We start from the raw sequence: 24,772 nt of genomic DNA on the forward strand, positions 1-24,772 counted from the left end.
TGCTGCTTTTTTGTTCATGGCTTGATTTTTGCCCAAAATAGAGAAAACATTAACTGCATGGATGATTTTGTATTTTAATACCTAAAAAAAAAGAAACCAAGCCACAGACAAAAGCCTGTGTCAGAAAGAACATTTTGTGAGAGTCACTGAATAGCAGCTTAAATTTTGATCTAATTCAAAGGAACTATATCTACAGGTAAGTTTTCAGCCTCCCATCTCACACTGAAAAGTGGAATATGTAGGAGAATAATATCCTGGTTCCTTACTTGTGAGAGGCACTCTACTCTCACCCGGTGGCTCTCTCTTTTTGCAACTGCTATAATACCCTGATAAGAGACTAGCTGCTGTTCTGCAGCTGAAATATAACATTGCATTGTTGTCTTCTCTGATAATGGATTAAGTGAAGCTTCAGGTTTCTGGGGAAAAAGATTTCCACTACTGACTCATTCCCAGTGAGAAATCTCTAAACTTTGCTCCCCATCAACACAGAAGTCTATAAAAATCTGATCCCACCAGAATCATGGCAAGTTCCTTTATGTGAGGCTGGATGACAGCCTGTGGAGCCTATGCAGTACAGAGAGACAAGTATGAGGTGAAAATAAACAAGTATTGTTCTTTCTCATCTGTTCTGTGAGATAATGGAAGAATAATCTGTAAAAATAATAACTTAAGGAGCATGCAGCTGAATCACTTTTTCTTGATCTCCCCTTAACCTTGTATTTACTAAAATGGTACGTTTGACCTTTTACATCTTTAACATTTTATAGTGGCATCTTTCAAAAACAGACAGGCAATTGTGACCTCGACAATTTTCAATGTCAAATAATTTTATCTACCATTAGATGCTGGTCCTTCTTATTTAACAGATTTGCACTCGGGACTGCAGGTCCCTAAGAGCTAGGTGGCTGTTAATGGGACCTAGTGCTGTGAATGGTGATGCAATGAGCTGTAAATGCAATCTTTTATTTTAGCTTTTACTATGCAAGTAAAACCAGTTACTGTAAAAGATGTTTGGGAAAATGGGTGAGGAAGCCCATCAATTGGATAATGTAGCCCATTCTGTCTGAAACTTTCCTACAAGAATTGTAGTTAAAGAGTGAGGGTGGGGACCAAAAAAACCCTAAGGCCAAAACTTTGGAGGTGGATAACTACTACTTTAATGAAGTAGAAGAACAAGCAACAAAGTTTTTATTAGGTTATTTCTGAGTTAAGTTTCCCAGATATACTGAACAAATTACTTGGCTGAAGAGGAAAAGAACAAGAGATGGAGCCATGTAATTTCTAGGGGTTTATGATATTCCCTAGTGTAGTGATTCTGAGGCTGGTCAAGGCTCCATCTCATGCCTGCTACTCACATGGCAGGCAGGACAAATTACCATGGTTCTTCCTCTTTTGTACTTCTGTGTGTCACACCTCTCAGGCTGTGTGGAATTGCTTCAGGCTCCGCTCTACAGTTCTAACAAGCAGTGGTGATATTAGTGCATTGTGGTGATATGGGGTAGGAATGAGAGGTAACAGATCCTCAGACAATGACGAAACTCATGGACCTGGGCACTAACAGGGATGTGAGGGATGTGCCAGATGATGACCTAATATTCAGCAGAGGATAAAACCAGCTTCTTTCTGAGTTGGATTTTGTCTTCAGCAAAACAAACAAAGGTTAATGAACTACTAATATTCTCCAGACAGGTTTGGAAAGATTTAAATCCCTGGAAGCTCTTGGGAAGAGCATTTGGACTCTGAACAGCTAACTCTTGACACAATATCCCTGTTCTCAAAGGTCTGTTATCTTATCTGAGAGAAGTGCTAATTTGCACTGAGTTGTATTTCTATGCAATCTAAACAGGAAGAGAGTATTTCAGAACTGGGACTTCTGGTGGGTGTGGACTCCCTGTACTTATGAACATTTATCCTTTTGCTTAGCTTTTAACCTTCAAGTTCTGACTGTCTGGTTCTGGAAATCTGAGGGGTTTTATCTGTGTACTCTTATCTTTCACCTAAACTGCAAACTGAAACATGGATATCAGCACAGCAAGGGAGAGAAGACCCACATGCACTTTATGTTACCTGGTGTAGACAGTCCTTCTGGCAAATAACTCTGTCCCAGACATTTCCAACTCTCTTGGTTCTTCTGAGGAGCAACCCAAATTCTATCACATTGTATTCTGGTGAAAGTACATAAAGGAGATTTGTTTTATCAATGACAGTGCCTATAATACAGTCCATAAATTAGATCTTACAGATCCGTATCTGATTTTTACAAATACATGTATTCAGTAGAGAGTTCATTGCATTTAGTTAACCATATGCATAAAATATTTCTAGGAGCCCAACTTTAATTATTGAATGAATTTTGTCCTGTTCTACATTCCTCCAGATTTACACCATAAAGCAAAAACCAGTGACAAGCTCAGAGTAGTGTGACTTTCCTGCAGACTGATGAAATCAAATTAGTGTGGACAAGCCTGATTTAGAACTCTTTATGTCTTGATGCTTATCCTAGCACCACTGAGAAGCTACACCATAAGTTACCCCTCCCCTTAGCCCAGCCTTATATTTAGTGAAGGTTAAGAATTTCCTCAGGAACATCAAACACGCTCTATGGGAGCTGTTAGAAATGTGAGGTCTTGAAGGACTTGAAATAAGGAGTAGATTTCAGAAATGGCAGTGGGGTACCCAACATTTATTACTGTCTACAGGCATTAGGACCTTAAGATCATACCTGCCCACAAGTTCATAGGGTGTGTTGAAGGGAAAAATTGGAAAGTGTGCAAAAAGATAAGCATAATAATACAAAAATGTGCATGGAAAAACTTGTCAGACCTTCTGGAGGTTTTTCTTTTTCTCATCTGAAAACCTAAATCTCCGCCTTGGTGAAGTGGTTCTCCCAGTACCTGGTTCTTTCTTCCTGAGTATTTCCACTGTATGAGGACTAAACTAGTTTGCAACAATCTCCAAAATGTCCATGAGAAAGTGTTGCTTCTCACTGGATTTCCAGGAGATTAGCCAGGCTGTCTGGTGTCTGATGCTGCACAGATCCAAGGGTGGGGGAAATTAAGTACAGTAATCAGCAGTAGGATTACAGGTTTTTTTTCCCAGAAAAAATAAATAGGATCTCGCAGTAAAAACAATTATAAGTGTCTCTCAGTCTTTCATTTCTGTGTGGATGTGTGCTGTCGTTCTCATGGGGCTGAGATGGAGTCTGGATAGGAGAAGAGAAAGCTGAGAGTACAAAACAGTGTTGTCTGCACAGTGGTAAAATAATGGTCCATAGCTGGAAAATATTTTAAGTATTTAGATTTGATGATGTGATGAGGATCAGTATACCCAAGGTTTAATGAGGCCTACAGAACAGATTGGCCATAACAGAGAAGTAGCTTTAACTGTGTCTCTTTTTATTCACTTTATTCTAGATATAATTGGAAGCAACCTCAGGGAGTTACAGCTTTGAAGTGTTAACTAAAATTTCTTAGTCATGGAAATTAAAATGTGATTTTTTTTTCCTTCTTTGACATGAAATGTAAAGTAGAGGTGTCTGTATTGTAGACAATGAACTCTGAATGCAGTGGGGAAGAAGAGAGGTGAAAACAATACATTGGAGGGTTTGGGAAAACAAGCTGTGGTTTTGAGTCACTAATTAACTGTGCAGCAAACCTGTGATTGGCCTGACATTATGTGCAGCTATTAGCAGAGAGTAACAGAGAAAAATAATCCCATTATTATTTCCTCTTTTAGGGCTTGCTATATGTTGTGTAATTCCCAGTGGTGGTGACTGGTTTTGAATCCTAAGAAATCAAACAGATCAGTAGGTGCTCAGCACCCTTCCTTTTTGAGAAATGAAGCTCAAAGAGGCTCACTGCTAACCAGGTTCTAGGGCACTGCAGGTAGGGGAGTGTATATCTGCTGGTGGGCTTCTAAGCAATGCCATCCCAGATGCAGTCCTGGGATGATGCAGCAATTTGGCTTTGTGTAACAAAGAGGTGCACTTGGCTGGACAAGAAGCACCTAACTGAAATCCCATATATTGAACATGTCTATGCATGTCAGCTACAAAGCAGGAGTTTTCCATGCCTTCTGCACTGAAGGTGTGTTATGCTTCACTAGCTGTGTAAGGATGAGGTTGAGTTCAGAACTAGAAAACCCACTGGGAAGAGCAAAGAGCAAGTACCACACCTACATCACAACTACGACAATGCTCACAACCATTCAGGATTTTGTCAGATGTTTCTTCAGCACAAGCTAATACTTTTATTTTGAACTCTGTTCCTGCTTCCTTAGAGATCCTATCTCAATCGGCTAAAAAGCATTATTTGTTACCGCAAACAATGTAACACATGCAGCTCAAAACCTGTTAGACTGAAGACTAATATGCTTAAAAAGCTTGTTAACTTCCCATATTTGTCCTGGAGGAGAGTCTAGGCTAAATGCATTGAGCAATACACCTTTAGACTTTGCTTTGCTCTTAACATAATAAAAGGAAGACGAGGAAAACGTATGGGTAAATTTGGATTCTAAAGGGACATATCCATCACTGGTATCTGTGCAGATCAGTGTACATATAGTTTCACTATCTTCCTTCTCTAGCAGGTTTCCAGTAGCATTCACAATAATGAAATCAAAGTCCATGAAAAAGCTACTGAATACTAGAGAGCTACTAAATTTTTTGCAAGTTGTAGCTAAGTACTGTACTGGGCTTTTCAATCAGCTAAGTTAACTTATCTGCATATTTTCTATTCATAAAGAAGAATCAAAACAACATGATCAAAGATAACTTTTCTGTATCCCTGACTTGTGATGAATGAGACTTACCTGACTGCATAGACAAACTAAATCAGCATAATAGTTCTCTTTTACTCGAGTAAGTTGGTGCAGGAAATACATTCTCCCATTGTCCCTAAAGCATATGGCAGCTTAACAGGGGTAAATTCATGCAGGGGTTTTCTTCCTGGAAGTAAGCCTCAGCTTTTCTAAGGATTTAGACTCAGCTCAGGACAGAGATGAGGGCATTGTGGGTCATTACTGATTCAGCCCCAGTGTATCTAAAACACAGAGGTGATTTGTGTATTGTTACTGCTGCAAACCTGTCTCAGGCATACAGTACAACATGGATTTTCTGACTCCCAAAGCCTTCTGTCAGATGATAATATTTACTGTTGTGGTGGTTCAGTTTCAGTTTGTGGTATAAAAACCCCATAATACATTATTAAAACAAAGAAAGTATTTTCTAGTCCACGCTGGACTAACATCCCGTGGGTACAAAGGAGTTCCTAAAACATGCTCTACGAAGCACCCTCTCCTGTGGGAGAGACTCTTCTGCTCCAGACCTTTGGGATCTCTTACTCACACCTCACTCCTTGTGCTCATGCCCCCATGTCTTCCTCCTCCAGACAGTCTCCCTTACTGGCAAATCTTCTTGAATGCTTTCTTTGAATATCTAACAAAAAATATCCAGAGCATTCTCCTAGTCTTCCCTATTACTCATAGCTTTAAAATATCTAAGCAGTTTATTTTAAGCCATTGCTTCATCTAATGCCATATACCTAATAAAATTTTTCTGCTGTTAGCTCTTCCCTCAGTAATCCTCACAAAATTGTTTCTCAGCTAAGCTGATTTGTAACAAAGTCTCCTGCACAAGCCCAGTTCTGGGGCCAGGGCTCTTGTTGTCTCCACGCTGACCAGGAGCTTAAAAAGTCTGAGTATTTCCTCTGGGGGTTGTTTTGCCCAGGCTGATGCCACAGTACTGAACAGCTCCACAAGCAAAGCCCATTCCAGGTGATTTCAAAGTCCTTTCACAACAGTCCTCAGCTTCCCTCTATACTCAGAAATGTCTGAAACAGTGTGAACTGAGCCAAGGCAACCTATCAGGTGGAATACAGTTTTTTTGCCTCATCAGTGCCAGGCAACAGTTTTGCTCTTTCATGAAAGTAAATGCAACATAAATAATATTGCTGTTGTTAGGTGGGACACAACCCAAAAGGAAAGGAGATGAATCTTTGATGCACTGTAGTGGTTAATTGCTAATGAACTTCACTCCCTGTGTAAGTTTAAGAATAAAAAAGCATCTTTTTTCAGGAGTAATCTCACCATAATGTTAATAGATAATTGGAGTGAGACTTTTTCAAGTGAGATCTCTTTTTAGTGCTATTAAAGTAGAAAAATAGTGCCAATTAGAGTATATAAATAATTAAATGGGTGTTGGAATAGGATTTTGAACCTCCTTCTTCTACATGCCCTGGTGAAAGATCTAGTGGGCCATCATATCTGTCCTAATTCCTATGCATGCTCTGGGCCTGTGAATGTTTATTTATTTCAATAGAGAGGAATAACTGCCATGAAAGAGACTGGTCTGGTAGTTAGGGTAGTGCAGTCTGGTCGTCTTACTGGTTTGCTGAACCATGTGTGTGGTAAAAAAATATCAGAGTGCTCCTCCAGAAGAGCAGTGTCCTTGGTTATCTCTCCTAGACACCAGAAGAGGATGCTGGGCCCTTATAGAGCGCCTGTGTAAATTTTTCCCGTTAACTTTCAGAGGTTTTTTCTTTTTGTGTGTGTTTGTGTATAATTTTTCACTGTTTTGTATGGGTTCAGTCTTCTCTCATGCTTTTCATCCCCACCTCAAAGAAGCTTGTGGCAGAAAGCTAAGAGATAAAGCTTTGCTGAAACAGAGAAAAGGAAGAAATATGACCAATTGCAGTGACAAGCTTCCACTGGGTAATTTAGTACACACACAAATGAATTTCTGCTTGCCTAATAACACTGTATTAGTCATTGTAGTAGTCATAAAAAAGACAAAACCAAAGCAAAAAGAACGAATCTGAGGAGGGAATAATACACCTGTATTCCCAGAGAGAGATGAAAACTTTTTGGTACATGAATATTTCAGGTGAATGCATGCACTTTTCCTCAGAGCCATCCAGGAGTTGAGCTGATGAGAGTCCTAAGTGTGGTTCCTGTAAAAAACCTGTCTTATAGATAAAAAAACTTTCACACAGCCTCCTACCAATTAACTCCTAATCTAAAAGAAGGCCAAAAGTGAAGTAAAATAACTGTGAGGCTACTGTATGAAACGAAGAAATCAAAGATAGGATAAAGTTTATCTGAAATCCATTTCACTAGTACTTCTTCAAGTAATGGAGAATAACAAAATGGATGAATAGCAAGTGGCAACACAAATTTAGAAATTCATCAGACGGAAAGGCAGTGACTGACTTGTGGTAATTCAGGGCTAAATGGGCTGAATCTGACATGATCCCAGGGCTTTTCTTTTCCCTCTTTCCACTCCATGACAAAATTCACTCTTAAGGCTAAACACTGGGTAATAAAGAAAAAAAAATCCTGATTTTTTTCTTTTTTTTTGGTGGAGATTTTTCCAGAATGGAAAAGAAGGAAGGCCTGTTTGAAGGACTGGGAACTGAAAGGACCAAGTGATCAAGAAAATGTTTCTTACAACGCAAATGCTCTTCTTATGCAATATGAGTTCTGAATATATGAGCAGGCAATTACCCAATCTATTATAGGCCACTGCATATTAGATGGCAGCTACTGAACTCTTGACTTCAACGTGTTTAGATAAAGCAGTACCCTGATTTTTCTTCCCCTTTCTGTTAATGGAAAGAACAGCAGCTGGGAGGAACATTTGCTGTGAACAGAGTGTAGAATGCATTAAGGATCAAACATTTAAGCAGAACATTTCATCAGGGATGCAGAACCTATTTAGATTTCAGCTATGAACATGTTCAATCTTGTTTAAAACTGAACCTTTTAGAATGCCTGTGAAAAAGATGAAAAATACTGGAAATTAATCTTGGATTTACCTTTGAAGGAAAAGATCAAAAGAATGCAGTAAGAATATCCCCTTATTTGTCTATGTTGACAAATACTTGATGTAATTTTAGTACATTTAGTTATGGTACTGTACACTATGGAATTTGAAAGTGAGCCTCACATTGTCTTGTGGAGATGGAATTCTGACAGGTTTTTCCAGAATTTTTAGTTAGGTCAGTCATGAGCTCCTGAAGATTTAAAAAAAAAAATTAAATTCATAAGACACAAGTTTGAAACAAAATTCTGAAGAAAAAAAAACCCAAAGTATAACGAGATCACACATTTTTTAATGTAGAAATGTTAATAACTATGTTGATTTGGACCTGAACATTGCAACTGAAGTTATCATTGCTGCAGTTCTACCTTCAGTCTAAATATTTTACTGCCTGACAGTTGTAGATGCAGGTTTTTTGTTTAGTAGTTCTGATGGATTTGACTACCATGAACTTGTCTAATCAGTCTTTGGTAGTCACAGTTTCCCCAGTCAAAGAATTTCAGGGTTCATTATTTATATTCAATTGTTTTAAATCAACCACCTGTTAAGTTGGTTTGATGGTCTCAGACCTTGTTTTCTGAGGAGCAGTAACCAAGTTTTTTCTGCCTTCATAGGAATCATAGGATATGCTGAGTTGCAAGGGACCCATCAGGATCACCAAGTCCAACTCCTGTCCCTATGTAGGGCCTGCCCAGAATCACCATGTGCCTGAGAGTGTCATCCAAATGCTTCTTGAACTGAGGCAGGCTTGGTGCTGTGACCACTTCCCTGGGGAGCCTGTTCCACTGCTCAGCAGCCCTCAGGGTGAAAGCTTTTTCCTGATACCTAACCTCAACCTCCTCTGATTCAGCTTGCTACTGTTTCCACAAGTCCTGTGTTCAGTCACAGGAATGAAAAAATCAGTCCCAGTCCCATGTCTTCCCCTTGTGAGGAAGCTGTATGCTGCAATGAGGTCCCCCCTCATCCTCCTTTTCTCCAAACAACAATCCAAGTGACCTCAGTCACCCCTCCCAGACCCCCACCATCCTTGTTGCTCTCCTTTGGATGCTCTCCAAATAGATTTTACTATACTGTGGTGCCCAGACCTGCACACAGTACTCCAGGTGAGGCTGTGCCAGTGCAGAGTAGAGTGGGACAACCACCCCTCCTGAGTAGCCTGTGATGCTGTTCTTGATGCTTCCCAGGACATGGTTGCCCCTCCTGGCTGCCAGGGCACACTGCTGGCTCATCTTCAATTTGCCATCAACCCAGACCCCCAGGTCCTTCTCTGTCGTGCTGCTCTCAAGCCCCTCATTCCCCGGTCTGTCCTTGCCACCAGGGTTGCCCTGTCCTAGGTGCAGAATTTGGCCCTTGCCCTTGTTAACCTTCATGTGGTTGGTGATTGCCCATCTCCAGATGGTCGATGTCTCTGCAGGCCCTGCCTGCCCTACAGGGAGTCAACTGCTCCTCCCAGTTTTGTGCCATCCGCAAACTCGCTTAAAATTCCTTCCAGTCCCACGTCCCCATCATTGGTGATGTTGAAGAGGACTGGGCCAGGGATGGAGCCCTGTGGGACCACACTAGTGCCCAGTCACCAGCCTGATGTCACCCCATTCATTGTCACTCTGTCTAGGCATGGTTGTCCAGCTGTATGCTGTGCATTTTGTCCAGGAGGATACTGTGAGACACAATATCAAAAGCTTTCCTGAAGTCCAGAAGTACTGCATCCCCTGGCTTCCCTTGATCAACTAGGTGGGATACCTTGTCATAAAAGGATTTAAGTTTGACAGGCAGGACTTTCCCCTCATGAAGCTGTGCTGGCTGCATTGTCCTCCAGGTGTTTTTCAGTACCTTTTAGAATACCCTCAGAATACTCTTTTCCATAATTTTAGCAGGCACTGAAGAGACCGAAAGGTCTGTAGTTTCCAGGGTCCTCCTTCTTCCCTTTCTTGAGCACTGGAACAACATTAGCCAGGTCCCAGTCTACTGTGATCTCCTCTAGATTGCCAGGACTGCTCAAAACTAATTGAGAAATATTTTCGAAGGACACATGGATGAATCCCATTGGGCCCCATGGGCTGTAGGGATCTAACTATAGCAGCAGATTGCATACAAGTTCAGAGTCAGCTAAGGGTTGATCCTTGTTGCAGTCGTGGTCCTCCAAGGCATTGAGGCCCCCTTGGTCCATCATCAGTGTTGAAGACAGAGGTGAAGAATGCATTAAATATCTCTGTTTCATCTAAATCTCTATTGGTGAGATGACCATTCTTATCCTGTAAAGGACTGAGGTCTCTTCACTGTCTTTTGCCATTAATGTATTTCAAAATGCTGTTGTCTCTCACAGTTTTGGCCAGTTCAAGCTCCAGTTGAGCTTTGGCCTCTAGAGTTTTCTCCCTGCAGTAGTTAGCAGCATCTCTGTATTCTTCCCATGTCACCTGACCTAACTTACACTGGGCATACACCTGCCTTTTTAGGCTGATTTGTAGGAGTAGATCCCTGTTCAGCCAAGCTGGTCTTCTGTCTCATCTGCTTGACTTCCAGCATTTTGGGATTGCCTGTTCCTGTGTCCTTAACTTGTCTGTTTTCTCTCTGTCTTTCGGACAAACCACACCTCTTGATTAGCCTCTTGTTCAAACTAAAGCACCCTGGTCTAGCAGTTCCCCCTCTCAGTGAAGCTACATGCTCCTTCAACCATATTTGTTTTCCTACCTGATACTTCTGCTAGTTTAGTGATCTCCTTTCCTAGATAGAGATAGCAACCGTAAGTAGTTTAATATTTCCACTGTCTTGGAAACAGCTGAGCACTTACTTAATGGTTTTTGAACTGGTCTTTGGGTTGGGTACTCTATCAGGGCTTTCTTGCAGATTCAGTTTTGATAAGGCAGAAGTCTGAGATGTGAATTTCCACTGCCAAACTGAGAAAAAAAGGTAGGTATGGGACATTTGGCTGATCGTGCTTATGATGCAAGCTGGTGATGCAGCAGTAACAATTACTGACTGACTTGTCCTATATGCCTTTCTATGCAGCTTTATATATTGCACTTTTAGAAGAGGAAATGTACACCTCCCTTTGCCCTTACCACTAACGAAAATACCACTTCCTCCCTCCACCACTCCCAGCCATCTCCACAATAAAACAAACAGAACAAGTTGAACCTCTGATTCAGGTAACAATCACAAGAATATTTTTTACCACCCCCTATGTACTTCCTCTGGTATCAACAGTTTGTCCCATCCTGAAAGTGACTGCTAAAGACCAGATAAATACAATTTCTATTTTCCGATGCAAACACCACTGGGTGCGTGCAGTTAGGTACACAAGAAAAACAGGATTCTATCACACCAGTACAAAAGCACTCCATGAGAGCTTGTGGCAGCAAAATTAAAAGAAACTGATAATTTACACTTTGCCACTTACAAAAGCAATGCCAATGCTAGATAAATATATGAAAAAATTGTCAAATAAATTGCCTAGTAGATACAATTACCATTTTTCTGGTTGAACATCATTTGAACAGGTGTTCCTCCAATACTCTCCAAAAGGGATTATTTGAGTGAAGTTTTAATGTGGGTCACCTCCTACTGAATTTTATGTAACGAATACCTCTGGCATAATTGTATCACCCACAATTTTTGCAATTTGATATTGCTCTCATGAAAAAGGTAGGACAAATCTTTCTCCTTTACCAGACCATGCATATCTTCCCGGGTAGGAAGCCTGACCAGTGATTTCTGCTCAGTGACATTTAAAAATGATGGTAAAGAAAGCAGAAACCAATTTAAAACACTTTAGTTTAGCAAGTGGGCAGAAGTAATCACTTTAGCTTAACAGTAAAAACAGTAACCTGTAGGGCAGCCACATCTATCTATAGGGAATGAAAATAATTCTACAGAGACTTTTGTGCTGGTATTAGATGGAGTCAATGAACCTGAAGAGATTTCTGGCACACACAGCCCCATCATGTGTATTTGTCCATTACTAATTCACATGAACCCCAGCAGAGACTTGGGGTTTGAAACAGAAGACCTGAGAATATTTTCTGGTCTCAAGCTAACAGTTAGTTATGATGTGGTACATTTTGCAAAGTCATAAAATTTCTGAAACTTTCATCTGTCTTTTTGTTACTACTATGTTCAAATGTTCAGCTTTCTGATCCAAAAGGCTCAGCATTATTGAGCTTTTCAGTAAAAATAATCCAACCAGATAGATAGTAATGAAAACACCAGTGCAATCTGGTTTCTGTGTCACAAAGATCTTGCTGCATCTGGTTTCCTGTTCTATTTTTAAGTAGTATTTGCTGGTGATTTCTACAATTGCATGAGATGGTTTCTTGTGATGGAAAAACCTCACAGGCTTTGGTCTGTGAGAATCCTCAAACTCACATCACAGACCAATTGGGCGTTGAAATCTGAGTATTGGTCTAAAAGTAGTTCTTCTTGAGCTGCAATACTCAGTAAAACCAAGAAATCAAACTGGTTAAAGAAAAAACTCCACCCATTTTTATAGCTAAACAATTAGCTATCTCAGCCTGATCCTGCTTAGTTTTCAAGAAGCTTGAGGCTTCAGGCTGTACACGTGGAGTAACCATTGAAACAGGACTGTGAATTAAGTCTTCCCTTGTTTCTGGTGAGGGCCACAATGGCTGGGCATTTTTTATTGTTTTTTATTTTTACTGTTCTTTTTTATCTGTGATAAGTAGCGTTCCTCATGGGTCAGTACTTAGACTGGTGTTATTTAACATCTTCATTAGTGACATGGACACTGGAATCAAATGCACCCTCAGCAAGTCTGCAGATGACACCCAGCTGTGTGGTGAAATCAACACACTGGAGAGATGGGATGCAATCCAGGGGACTTTGACAAGCTCAAGAAGTGAGATCATGCAAACTCTGTAAATTTCAACAAGGCCACGTGCAAGGTTCTGCACCTGGGTCAAGGCAATCCCATGCATGAATACAGGCTGGGAGGAGAAAGGATTGAGGACAGCCCTGAGGAGAAGGACTTGGAGGTGATGGTGCACCAGAAGCTTTACATGAGCTGTTGATGTGCACTTGCAGCCCAGAAAGCCAACCATGTCCTGGGCTGCATCACAATAAGCACAAACAGTGGGTTGAGGGAGGTGATTCTCCCCCTCTACTGTGCTTTTGTGAGACCCCAGCTGGAGCACTGTGCCCAGTTCTGGAGTCCTCAGCATAAGAAGGACACAGAGCTCATGGAAAACATCCAGAGGAGAGCCACAAAAATGATCAGAGGGCTGGAGCACCTCTCCTGTGAAGCCAGGCTGAGGAAGTTGGGGTTGTTCAGCCTGGAGAAGAGGAGGCTCTGGGGTGACCTTATAGCAACCTTCCAATGTCTGAAGGGGGCTACAAGAAAGCTGGGGTAGGGGTTTCTACATGAGTGTGTAGTGAGAGGACAAGGGAAATGGTTTAAAGCTTGAAGGGGGGAGATTAAAGTTAGATATTAGGAAAAAATTTCCTGTGAGGATACTGAGAGGCTGGAACAGGTGGTCCATGGGAGCTATGGATGTCCCCAGACCAGATGGGCCCTTGAGCAACCTGATCTAGTGGAGGTGTCTCTGCCTCTGCAGGGTGGCTGGAACTAGATGATCTGTAAGGTCCCTTCCAACCCTAGCCATTCTATGACTCTATGATATATCCCAATGATTATTTTTATTTATATGGAATAATGCCACTAGGCGATTGAAGCCAACTCTTTATCTGATGGGAAAAACATTCACCCAGGATGCCTTATATCTGCCACTGCTCATGGCTGACTCCTAAATGTCACAAATACTAAGTAACTACTAGCATGGTCACTAGATTAGATGGAAAACATAGTCCTGTTTTTAGTTTTGAACATTGAAAAATGTTCTCCTGAATCCATAAGCCTTATGAGGGTTTCATATTAAACCAGTGAGGGTTTTTAATGAGAATTGTCCTTATGTTTTGAACCATCTTAATGGAGGATGTTTTCTTTGCTATGTGACACCAAAAGGAGGACTGTTGTCAACAGATTTCTTACCAAGACTTCATTAGTAATTACTTTCCCTTCCCCTCTGTTTCTTTCCTTTGAAAATGGCTATTTTGAGCCAGAGTTTCCTAAGAGCTGTCACAAACAGCTGGCCAAAAGTGTGCACATGCACTCAAATGACTTATGCTAAAAGAAGACAACTTGAGTGCAGCCTCTGGCTACACCCAGCTGGAAGCTATGTGGCCCAGACAGATAAGAGGCTTTTTCTGCACTGGAGAACCGTGGACAAGACCTTGTTCATCTGTGCCTGCCAAAATTGCAGTCAGAAACAGGCAGAACATGAGAAGATTTTAGTTTTGGTAACACTGTTATTGGTAATTATGATCAAGACATTTTGAAGCATCAACAAAATTTAATTGCATTTGTACAATTTTTTTTGTTTGTTTTGGGTTTGTTTTTTTGTCAGTTTGTTCTCTTGTCCCCACTGAAATACCCACAGCCCTCGAGGAGGGTAGCTGCACACATTTAGTCTGCTAGATCAGTCTGTCTTCACTTAAGAACATTGTTCTTTTGTCCAGAAACGTACAGTGCTTTCCATAAGAGGTGCAATACTGTAAACCTAACCTGAGGATCTTATTCACATATCCTGAGGACTCATGGATTGTTTGGCAGTCCATAGCTCTCTTGTTTACATTGCCTGTTATCAGTAGTGCAACAGCCTCTCCTCTTTCATCTCCAGTCTCCTGAAGATTGTCCCCAAAATGCTGTTCCTGCTTTAGAGTTATCTTTGCATCTGGTCTAGACATTGAAGGTATGCAAGGCCAGATCTTCCAGATCCTCTGTCCAGTGGACAGAAAAACACCCCATGTAGTCTGCAGGCCCCCCTCAGCAGAGCATTCTCCTCAGAAAGGGATACTTTAACTGGAGTAGTTACGCAATACTTCTGTATTCAAAAAAATATCACAGGGCCTGCCACTTTCTTGAATTTTCCATTTAGCAGGTGCATGGGTAATTTCACACAGCTCTCCGGCCCTGAGGTTTTGCTCAGTGTGACTGGGAGGTAATTTGACAGGAGGCCTTCCTCTCTTAGTTTTAGTGTCACAATATACCACCCAGTGTTCTTGGCAATGGAAACTGGAAGGAATGAAAGTCAGGTTCCGTAAGTTTCCCTGGATCAGAAAGGAAATACAGATGTGTTGGCTAACAAACTGATCTCTTTCAGAAACAGCATCATCCAGCATCAATTGTATCTTTTCAGCTGTCTAAAGGGCTGTCAAGACAACAAATGATTCCCCAAAAGACAGGTCTATTTTTAGTTAGACAAGCACTGATAAGCCAGGCCTGAGACAGTGGTAGGTTTTGCCCTGGAGCAAACAGATGCCAGCAGCATCCTGGAGCTACTGTTTACCTGCATTCCTCTGCATGAAGTCCGTGAAGGAAAAAGACCTGAGTTTATCTAACCTTAGCCACCTTGAAGTTGCACATCTATCGTGAGCCCTTTGCCTGGGCTCCCCTCCCAGTCCATGAAGTGACTTCAGAGCATGAGTCACCATATTTGAAGAATGATGTCTGAGGTAAGAGGGGTGAATCACCTCTGGGAATTGCCTGACTTTTTGTGAAAAGAGCTCTGCCAGACACCTTTAGTGACAAACCTTTCTTTTACACGCATCAGTTAGATGAGATGAATCCCACCTCAAAATGTTCAACCTGATTGTCTGCCGGAAAGAGGAAAGAGCTGCAAAGTGCATGAGTCTACAAATCACCTCTCTTTTCAAGTGGCAGCCTTTATTCAACAGAATAGTGTTCCTGCATGGATTTGTCAATGAAGATGGAAAGTCCTGGGGCCTTAGCACGGTGCTGCCTGCATCCTTGCTCAGAGGGTATAGTGAGAGATATTCACTTTCCCTCTACTTTCTGGTATGGCATGGCTGACTCCGTCTCTGATAGCTGCTGGGTTTCCATTCCATGTGGACACATTTAGTGAAGTACTTCAGGTAGTTGCAAAATAAAAGAAAAAAGGAAAATAATAAAACCAACAACAACAACCCAAGCAAAAGAAGGATTAATCCAATAACCTACACAGAATGTATACCATGTATACCATATAGGAAAACTACATTTATAGAGGAAAAAATTCTCTCAAGCATGAACTAATTATCTTCTCAGGCTACAGTCTTTTAACGTTAGGAATACCAGGCACGTCAGTGGAAGCATTATCTGAATTAAGTACATTCATGTCCAGTTTTGTCAGTATTGTTTGTTCAAAGACTAAAGGACAGGAGGCATTAGATACTTTTGTGTGCTACCTGTTAGATTTTTCTTCTCCCAATATTTGCACATTAAATCAATGGTCTAAACACCTTCTTTTTTAATATGCAAAGGTAATATCTTTTTAGAAGAAAGAACGTTGCAATAAGAGGTATCTTTGCGATGCCATTCTGGCAGGAACCGTGGCCTGTCACAGCCATTGATAAAAACTTGCTTTTCCAAAGAATATCCAGGAAATTTCTTGTTATCTGATTGCTGTTCAGAGGTTAAAGTGCTGGTCCCTTACATGATTACCCAAGTTTTGAATAGTGACTGATCAGTTGATCAGTTTACCCATCCCTACAAAGCTTCTATTTTTGGTAGTCCATGTATTTGAGGAATCCCTTCAAAGGGATTCAAAAAGAGAAGACACACCATTGCCATGTCCTCAGTAGTGCTACTGCAGTTCATGCTTTTTGTTGTTTCAGAAGTGATAGGAAAGGGCTGGTGCCTTTTATCTAACCCAAGGCTGATGGGAAACACATCCGACACAACCTCTCCAGCATGCTATCTCACAGGGAAAGCAGAACTTATTTGTAGCCTTCTTTCTACTCAGGATCACTGTCAGGATTCCACTGCTAACCATTTCCTTAGTTTTCATCACTCTCCAAATGAGGGCCACTGTGAAGTGTTGGGCCCCTGGGGTAAATATGAAGTCTATCTTATATTCAATCATCTCAAAAGGGTCCCTCTGCGAACAAAAGGACCTCTTCTCCATGGCATGAGGGAGGGCTGTCTGTGTGGGAAGCTACTGTGGGCAGTGAGGGGCAGGGCTGTGCCACAGGGCTCTCCTCATCCGTGGCTGTACCCATCTGCAGCCCTGGGAGTGCCTGTGTGTGTCCATGCAGAGGCATCCACAGGCACCCAGCTGGGATTTGCCTGCCCCCCCTGCTTGGCCTGTTTGCTTCACAGCCATCTCTGCCTGCCACGGCCACCCTTGCTCAGTGGCCAGCTGACCAGTGATGGTGTGGGATTTACGGGAGCTTCTCCAGGGGCAGGGAAGGCTGGGTGCTGGGGTGGGGTGCTGGAGGCCAGTGCCTGAGGGGAGGGGATACCACTCATCCCTTGAGTGGGGCCCAGGGAAGGCAACTGCGAGAAGTTTCAAGATCTCTTTTGTTCCTGGCTTTGCAGCAAGAAGGGATTTGTGAGATGTTACTCTTAAGCATGCAACTTCACAGACCTCAAGCAGCTTGGGGATGAAAAAAAACCCCAAAACGATGAGCATTCTCAAGCCGTTAAAAATAACACGCTCACTTGTAGCTGCACGAAGATAGATTTAAGTGGTCTTTAATATTCCCTATGAAAAATTACCACCAAGCCTTAGCAAGAAAGCAGAAAGGGAGGGTGTGTTTTTCTTTAGACAGCAAAAATAGAATGACATTTTTCCAAACTATTTTTTCCAGTCTGCTAAGAGTGATTTTTAAACAATGTGTGATGAAGACAAGAAATCTGTCAGTCTATAGATTTTTACAGTTTATGACCAGCCAGTCATAATTTCTCTCAATAGCTGATGATGGAAAATGCATGACTAATGACCTAGGTAACTTTATTTTTAGACGCTGAACTCTACAGCTGCTGAAGAGTTTGTGTTGCTCAACATGAGTTCAAGAAGCAGGGATAAACTTAGGATGTTTGAATGAATCAGCTTATTAACAGAGAAAAACTACAACAGATACATTCACCGAAGACCTAGCCCCACTTTCTACTAAGTGGGCTAAAAATAAAATAGTCTTTAAAAATATTTTAAGATACTTTAATCTATGTAATGGGCCAGTAATGATGTTATGATTATTAATAATAATTATTTCAAGTCTGTGCTACCTGAGTACAAGAGTCAGAGGGTATTATGTGAGTACTGCAAGCAAAACAAGAGCAGATTTTGGAATGGAAACTTTGGACAGAATGGGCCTCCTCATGTTGGTTTTCACAATTAGATGCAGCCAAGGAGCTGGGAAATGACTTCCAGTTAGAAAGGCTGACAGGTTGGCTTCACAGATACCAGTAATAAAACTCACACTGATTTCAGAAGAACCAGGTCTTCATCTGCAGTGTGAAAGGCAGATCACAGATCGTGAATACTGTACTGCTTTTACAATAGTATGAGATGAGCAGATGTGTAATTTTGGCAGTGTTTGACATTAGATTCTTTCAGAGCTGCTGAAATACTCCAGTCAGTTCAATACACAAGGTGGCTTTGGGTGTACTCAAACTATTTGTCTCATAGTTCCTTCTAATCATATGAGCATTTGGGTCTCATTTTCAAAGTAGGCCACCTACAGACAGAAAGAGCTGGGAAGTAAGCATTTCGGTCCTTACTGAAGCCTCAACAACCGAAAGGCAGTTTCAAAACAACTTTTATTCTGCTTGAAGACTTATTACAATTTTTAAAGCAACTTAAAAACAAGACACAGCTCCATCAACTCTATAGCTTAAACAAAACTTCAAGGAGGCATGTTTTCATCATTGCTTTGTAAAGGCCATTTACAACCAACCTTACCCTTCACCTCCTCAAAGACCATTTTAAAACAAAGCAATCTTAATCTTTTAAAGACATTTAACAGAACAGAGCTTTACTTTTAAAACAAGAAAAAAAAAATAGCAGCATCTTGGGCAGGTAATGCAGTCTCATGAGGACAAGTGCAGTGTAACGTTACCAACTCCCATAGTCCAGTTTAGTCTTCAACTGCAGTAAATACAGCTTGATTCTACATTAAATGTTGCGTTTTGGAACCTTGTCCCATGGGAGGCATTGTGCTTTGAGCTGCCCATTTCTACAGTGACCCTGAAAAGAAACAGTATCAGGATTCACTTTCCCAACTTAATACCATGCATAGCAAAAGCACTGTGTGAAAATCGGCAGTTTTCCCCATTAGAAGCATCTGAATGTTTTCCCAAGCAATACTATTTCATTGCCAATTACAAGACAAAGCCATTTCTTCACTACAGAACAGTTCACACAAAATAGAAAATTTCAAGATTTGGTTTTACAGATTGCTTGACAAGATTTAGATAACTGAACTCTACAGACAAGCTTTTTTAAAAAAAGAAAATATCAACAACACAGAAACTCAGTTTTCTAACTGTATTTGAAAACATGCTGCACACACAAAGGTCTAGTGCGCATGTGTTTGTGTCTTTAGAAAAAGTTAATGGTATCACTTACTGAATTCAGCAAAATGATCATGTTTGGTGAAAATGCACCTATACTGAGTACTATTAATACATAAACACAGTAAGTGTGCACGCATATGCACAGCTATATATCCCCATACTTGCAAATGCAAATTTCAACTTAAGGAAATCAGAAACTCGTAATTTGGCTTGTGGGTTTTGGTTGTCTGGTTTATGCCTCATACTTCCAAAGGCCTTGTGAAAGTGTTGCTGTAGTGCAGCTTAACTCAGGGGTTTAATGTGAAACAAAAAATTCCCTAACCAAATCCCATCCTTTGATTGAAAAACGGAATTGAAATTTGATTGAAAGATGGAAAAACTTTGTGCCAATAGAAATAGAGAAAAGCACAATGTTCCTCCATTATATGCACATGCTTTTTTTCTGTATTAGTCTGTTTGAGATTAAACCAAAACTGGAGTGAACAATATGGTACATTAAGGACAAAATAACTGCACTGAATAGGGCCTTTGGCAGGATGTAGCTCTGTATATTATGGAAGTAGGCAAACGCAGAGCCCACGCAATAGATAATGACCAAAGAAAACCCACTCATGCCAATTTGAGGGTGTAAGTCATCCTTGCAAATTGCACAGACCCTGTGTAGGCAGGACTTTCCACTAGGAAGTCCTAAGCTCTCATCCTCACAACACGGTGCTTATTTCTCACTGTTGCTTGTGCAAGAAAAACAATTGCCAAATTAGCAGACACACTTTTTTTTTTTTTTTTTTTCCTTTTTTCCTTTTTTCCTTTTTTTTTTCTTTTTTTTTTTTTTTTTTTCCTCTGCTACAACCACAGATCATGAGAAATTGTACAGTGAGACCAGAACAAAAGACATCCCATACTGGGACTGGGCATGCTAAGGATGCAGAGGTTTTCCTAATATGAGGGAAATTAGATCCAACTGCCTTAACTATGTTAAATTTTCATGACAAAAGCTATGTGAAACATCAATTCAGATTACATATGCTTTGCTTACAGAGAAAAAAACCCATGATCTTATTCTTAAAATATTTAACATTCAAAAATTAATACACGTCCAAAGAATATCTTGGATTGCTACAAGTGTTAAATTGTTGTATATTGAACTAATTTGTAACTTCAAGCCCAGTAATATAACTGGCATGCTAGAGTAATTATTGGTGCTTTTTATAGTTACAACCAGTTATTAGTAAACCAAATTTACATGGTCTGAAAAGTGTGTGGAATGAGGAAGGGAAGAGATGAAGACAAAACTTCTATTGAGAAAAAATATTCAGCATAATTTTGTAAGTGGTAACTTACAAAGTAGTAACTATCCCCAAACATTAGTATCAGTTGCATCTTGTTTCCCAATATAAATTTTAGCAAGAAAATACATCTACAGGAAAGCAAAGACAACCTACAAAAACAAAAAACACAACAAAACACAAAAATACCACAAAGTCAAAATAAAATTAAAAGCCTTACAGCCCAGAAATGAAGGAATAAGGTAAAAATCAAAAGATAATATAAAAACTACTGGAGACTGGTAAATTTCTTCTTCTTATTTCCAATAGCTTAATAAGCACTGCATTCTTTGAATTAAAAAACATGGATCTCTAAACCAGAGCTATTACGAAGAGAACTCCATGGGTACTACTCTTTTGATGGTGTGTGCAACTCCTTTTAATAGTATCAGGTCTCGTTTTTGCATCTTGGGAGGAGAATATATTCATATGTTCATCGCTATATCAATTTGCAATGTGTGAATGTCTTCAGGAGTCACAACAATAAACAATCACTATAAATCACATTGGGATTCATGTATTTGTTTCCTTTAACTAAACCCTAATTCTGTAAGTCTCTGGTGCCTCAAATTACAGAATTGTTCACTTTGATACTACCCCAGCCAATAAAATTCAGAAAATAAAGCAAAGATATTAAATATCACAACCTAATCCCTTAAAAATTGACAATTTCCAGTCTTAAGTAGCTCCATGCTGAATCTAAACATTCTTAGTAAAGGTGGGAGATTTTTTTTTCACAACACTATTACAAAAAAACAAATCTAGGAAACTTCCTTCATACGAAATGAAATACCTTTACATGATGACAAAAGTTCAGCCACAGTAGGTCAAGAAGTAATTTACTTACTGTGAAGATTGGATTCATTCTGAAATCCAAGCTATCGGCGCTAATAGCCAAATTTCCTGTTTTTTCTGAAATTACTATCAGAGAAGAATACGCAATTTTTGGTCTTCCAGATAGAAAGACAAAATGCTTCAAGAAGCAAACATAGTGTGGTACCGTATTCTAAAGATATCTCTGAAACAATATTGTCGGATTCTAAAGATATTTTGTAATGTTCATAGATTTTCAATTGAATAAAGCAGCTTAGAAGCTTATCAGGCACTGCCCAAAAAATTAATTAGTAAAAAAAAAAAAAAAATTACTAACTTCAAAATTTTGAGCTAGTAGCTCAATATTCTATAAAAGAAAATTGTAAAATATTTTATAGGTTTAATCCTGAAGCCAACTCTTGCTGGCTTTCTGTACATTTAATAAAACAAAAACCAAAAAACAAAAAGAAAAAAAAAAAAAACAAAATGAAAAACCAACCAAACAAAAAAACAAAAAAACCAAACAACAAAATCAATAACAAAACATAATCATCAGAAGAAATATTCACAGGCAAAAGAGAGAGACAGAGGAAAAGAAAGGAAGAGTGAAAGAGTGAAAGAAAGAGTGAAAGAGTGAAAGAAAGAGTGAAAGAAAGAGTGAAAGAAAGAAAGAGAAAGAAAGAAAGCAGCAAGAAAGCAGCAAGAAAAAAGAAAGAACAAGCCTAAATAGTAGATATGCTTGAGAAGACTACAGCCTAAAGAAAATTCAGTATTGCATAGCACAGTCTAAGAAGTCAGCTTTCAGAAAACAGGAAAGAGAAAAGAGAAGCAGTTTGGTATTGATAATTTCCATCAATGATAGTTAGTCATCCAATGCTATGTACATTATTATATACTGTATGCCATTAAAAGTCCCGTCTTCTTCAGACTTAAATATATTCTTAAAACAGGATTTTTAAACATCTAAACAAAACACTTCCTGGCACTTTGCTATTACAATTACTCTGCACAACATACTGTTACTTTTAAAGTGTCCTTTAGAAATGAAAGTGCCATTCTGCTACATATCATTCGCTAGAAACCAAAAAATCCACAATGCTGTGTGTCTGGATCCACTGAGTGCATCAACACCAAATCCAAGCCAGGCTGTGGCCACAAAATTCCAATAACCGAATGACAAAGGCCTCATACACCTTGTGTCTCAAGAATCCAAAGTTCTAGCTGGTAAAGCTTCAGAAGTGGTCATAAACAAGCACCAAGGTTAAAGGCCTCTATGTCCCTGTGGGGAGATCAGGTTAGGATTTCTCTCTTGTGTTTTTCTTCTGTTAATTAAAAAAAAAAAAGCACTTCAGATAAGAAACATATGTTCACAGCTTAACACTGTGATCTCTCCCACTGCAGTTGTAAAAGAAAGCTCTAGTCCCATCTGAAGACAGACAGCTTTGAAACTGCAGTTCATACTGAGTAAGGCTGAAAGGAGCCTTTTCCCTCCAGAGGCCTCAATGTTGTCAAATCCTTTCTACAGGAGAAAAACAATCAACACAGAGTACTAAGATCTTCATCGCCTCTGCTGGGCATATACTGGGTAGGCTAGTGTGACATTGAGAGAGTCATTGTGCTGCACAAGTGATGTGTGTTGATAATGTAGCACCAGTTCTTTGAGCGAGCTGTACAAGTTATATGGCTCTGCAAATCCATACCCAGTAGGTGTTTTGTTTATCACACAGTGCTTTACTTCTCCGTCCACCCTAGAAAGAAAAAAAAGGAACCAGTTTTCAGTTTGTCACTACAGTAAAGTTAAGCTAGAAAATAAGGTAGTGGTAATAAACCTTAAGATGCTAGTGACTACATAGAAACCCTGTCTTCTGTGGTGAGGCAATGATAAAAGCCTAGTTTTAACCCCAATTCCCAAATGGCGTGGTTAGCTTATGGAGGCAGGAAACAGGCAGGACTTGGCAGTGGCACACAGAGGTCTGCATTCATGCCTTGGGTTCCCTTCTTCTGTGTGACACTCAGCTGTGGGAGTGGCACGGGTCTGAGCTGTGCAGGATACGAAGCAGCACTGAGGATTACCTCAGGGCTTGTTGGTTTGCTCCTAAGCCCAAATGTCCAACAGGATTCAGGCATACACAAGTGTTTTCCTGCCCCTGGCTCAAGGTATACAACTCAAATGTTGGTTACATCATTCACAAATTGGGGTACGTACACAACAGAGCAGGCATAGCAGCCTTGTTTGCTGCTCTCTCGAACAAGGAATGTTCCATCTCGCTTTCCCCGCAGCAGATTTTCAGCTTGGCTTCTATTGATATTTCCTACATTCCATGTTCTCTCATCATGATGGGGCAAGTCTTCATCATCTTCTACCATGGAGTATTGGCTATTGATAAAGGACAAAATGTGTTTATGAAACACACAGCAGAGCAAGACCCATGAATTAAGTAATCCCTATTTTGTGTTACTTGGAAAAAAAAAAAAAAATTAAGTGAGTAGTAGGATGCCTCTCTGGTAAAACCAGGAATGTAAACCATACAATACTAAACAGTTTAGACCAGAGAATAAAAATAAGTTCTGGTTTTTGTTCCTTTTAAAAGCCCTTATGTGAATAAGGATATGAAAGGATGCAGCAAGCACTTCAGTACTTCTGCTGTTGTTCTCCATTTTGGTAAATAGCAAGCCAAATGAAATCAATACCCTCTGAGTCAGCTTTATTTTCAAAGATCAGAACACTTGGTCAGCAGTGAAAAATCATGCAATGTATCAACTATGGCTACTGCTTGGGAAAACTATGAGAAGCTGTACAGGTAGACAGATTAATTATTTACGACTCAGTGGAAAGGGTGGATAGTAGGGTACTCTCTGTCTCTGTGTAATTGTTATTATGAGAAAAGCATATAATACAGGGCCTTCTCTACCAAAAGTGCTACCAGCTGTAAAACTGATTCAGTGTTACACAGAAACCTTTGAGCTAAAGCCTACCATTAAAGAAGATGTCTCTGGTTCAGCTGTGTGGACATCACTTTGATATTCTGCAGTTCCAGAGCTCCCCACTCCCCCAGCATCCTGCACTGGTGGGTCCTGCCTGTCCTCACCTTGCTGTCAGTCTGTGTTAGGCTAATGAATTTATTCTTTCTGTAACAGGTTTTAATCAGTTTTCCTTGATCTAAGAAAACATGACTTCTAACTCAATTGCAGTTCTGTCTTTCTGAAGACTCCCGAAATAGTCTATTGAAATAAGCAATCTCACACAGAATTTTGTTTTTTCAGAAAGAAGGGTTCTTTTCTTTCAGATTACGCTCTCTCTAGGTCCCTTATCCCATTGCACTCCTTTGTCCTGCATGATAATTCAAATGCATTCAGGCAGTGGCTCTATTTTCAACCAGCACCTACAGAAAGCAATTCCTCTTTTTCCTCTTTCCTGCTGTTCATTATATTGATTTTTTCTGCATTACT

The 24,772-nt window shown here is 40.2% G+C and overlaps 1 protein-coding gene across 4 annotated transcripts in view; it reads right to left on the bottom strand.

Moving 5' to 3' along the window:
• Nucleotides 1-18,409: 18,409 nt before the first annotated feature.
• Nucleotides 18,410-24,772, bottom strand: part of PIK3R1 (phosphoinositide-3-kinase regulatory subunit 1) — a 60,307-nt gene continuing 53,944 nt past the window's right edge. For all 4 annotated transcript variants that reach the window (XM_071731851.1, XM_071731852.1, XM_071731855.1 and 1 more), the window contains 2 exons: nucleotides 23,529-23,699; nucleotides 18,410-23,070 (listed from right to left, as the gene is read on the bottom strand). In XM_071731851.1, the coding sequence (XP_071587952.1) occupies nucleotides 22,881-23,070; nucleotides 23,529-23,699 (361 nt within the window). In that variant the 3' untranslated portion in view covers nucleotides 18,410-22,880. The remainder of the gene's footprint in view (nucleotides 23,071-23,528; nucleotides 23,700-24,772) is intronic.

This window comes from Heliangelus exortis, chromosome Z, assembly GCF_036169615.1.
Source record: "Heliangelus exortis chromosome Z, bHelExo1.hap1, whole genome shotgun sequence".
Classification (NCBI taxonomy): Eukaryota; Metazoa; Chordata; class Aves; order Apodiformes; family Trochilidae; genus Heliangelus; species Heliangelus exortis.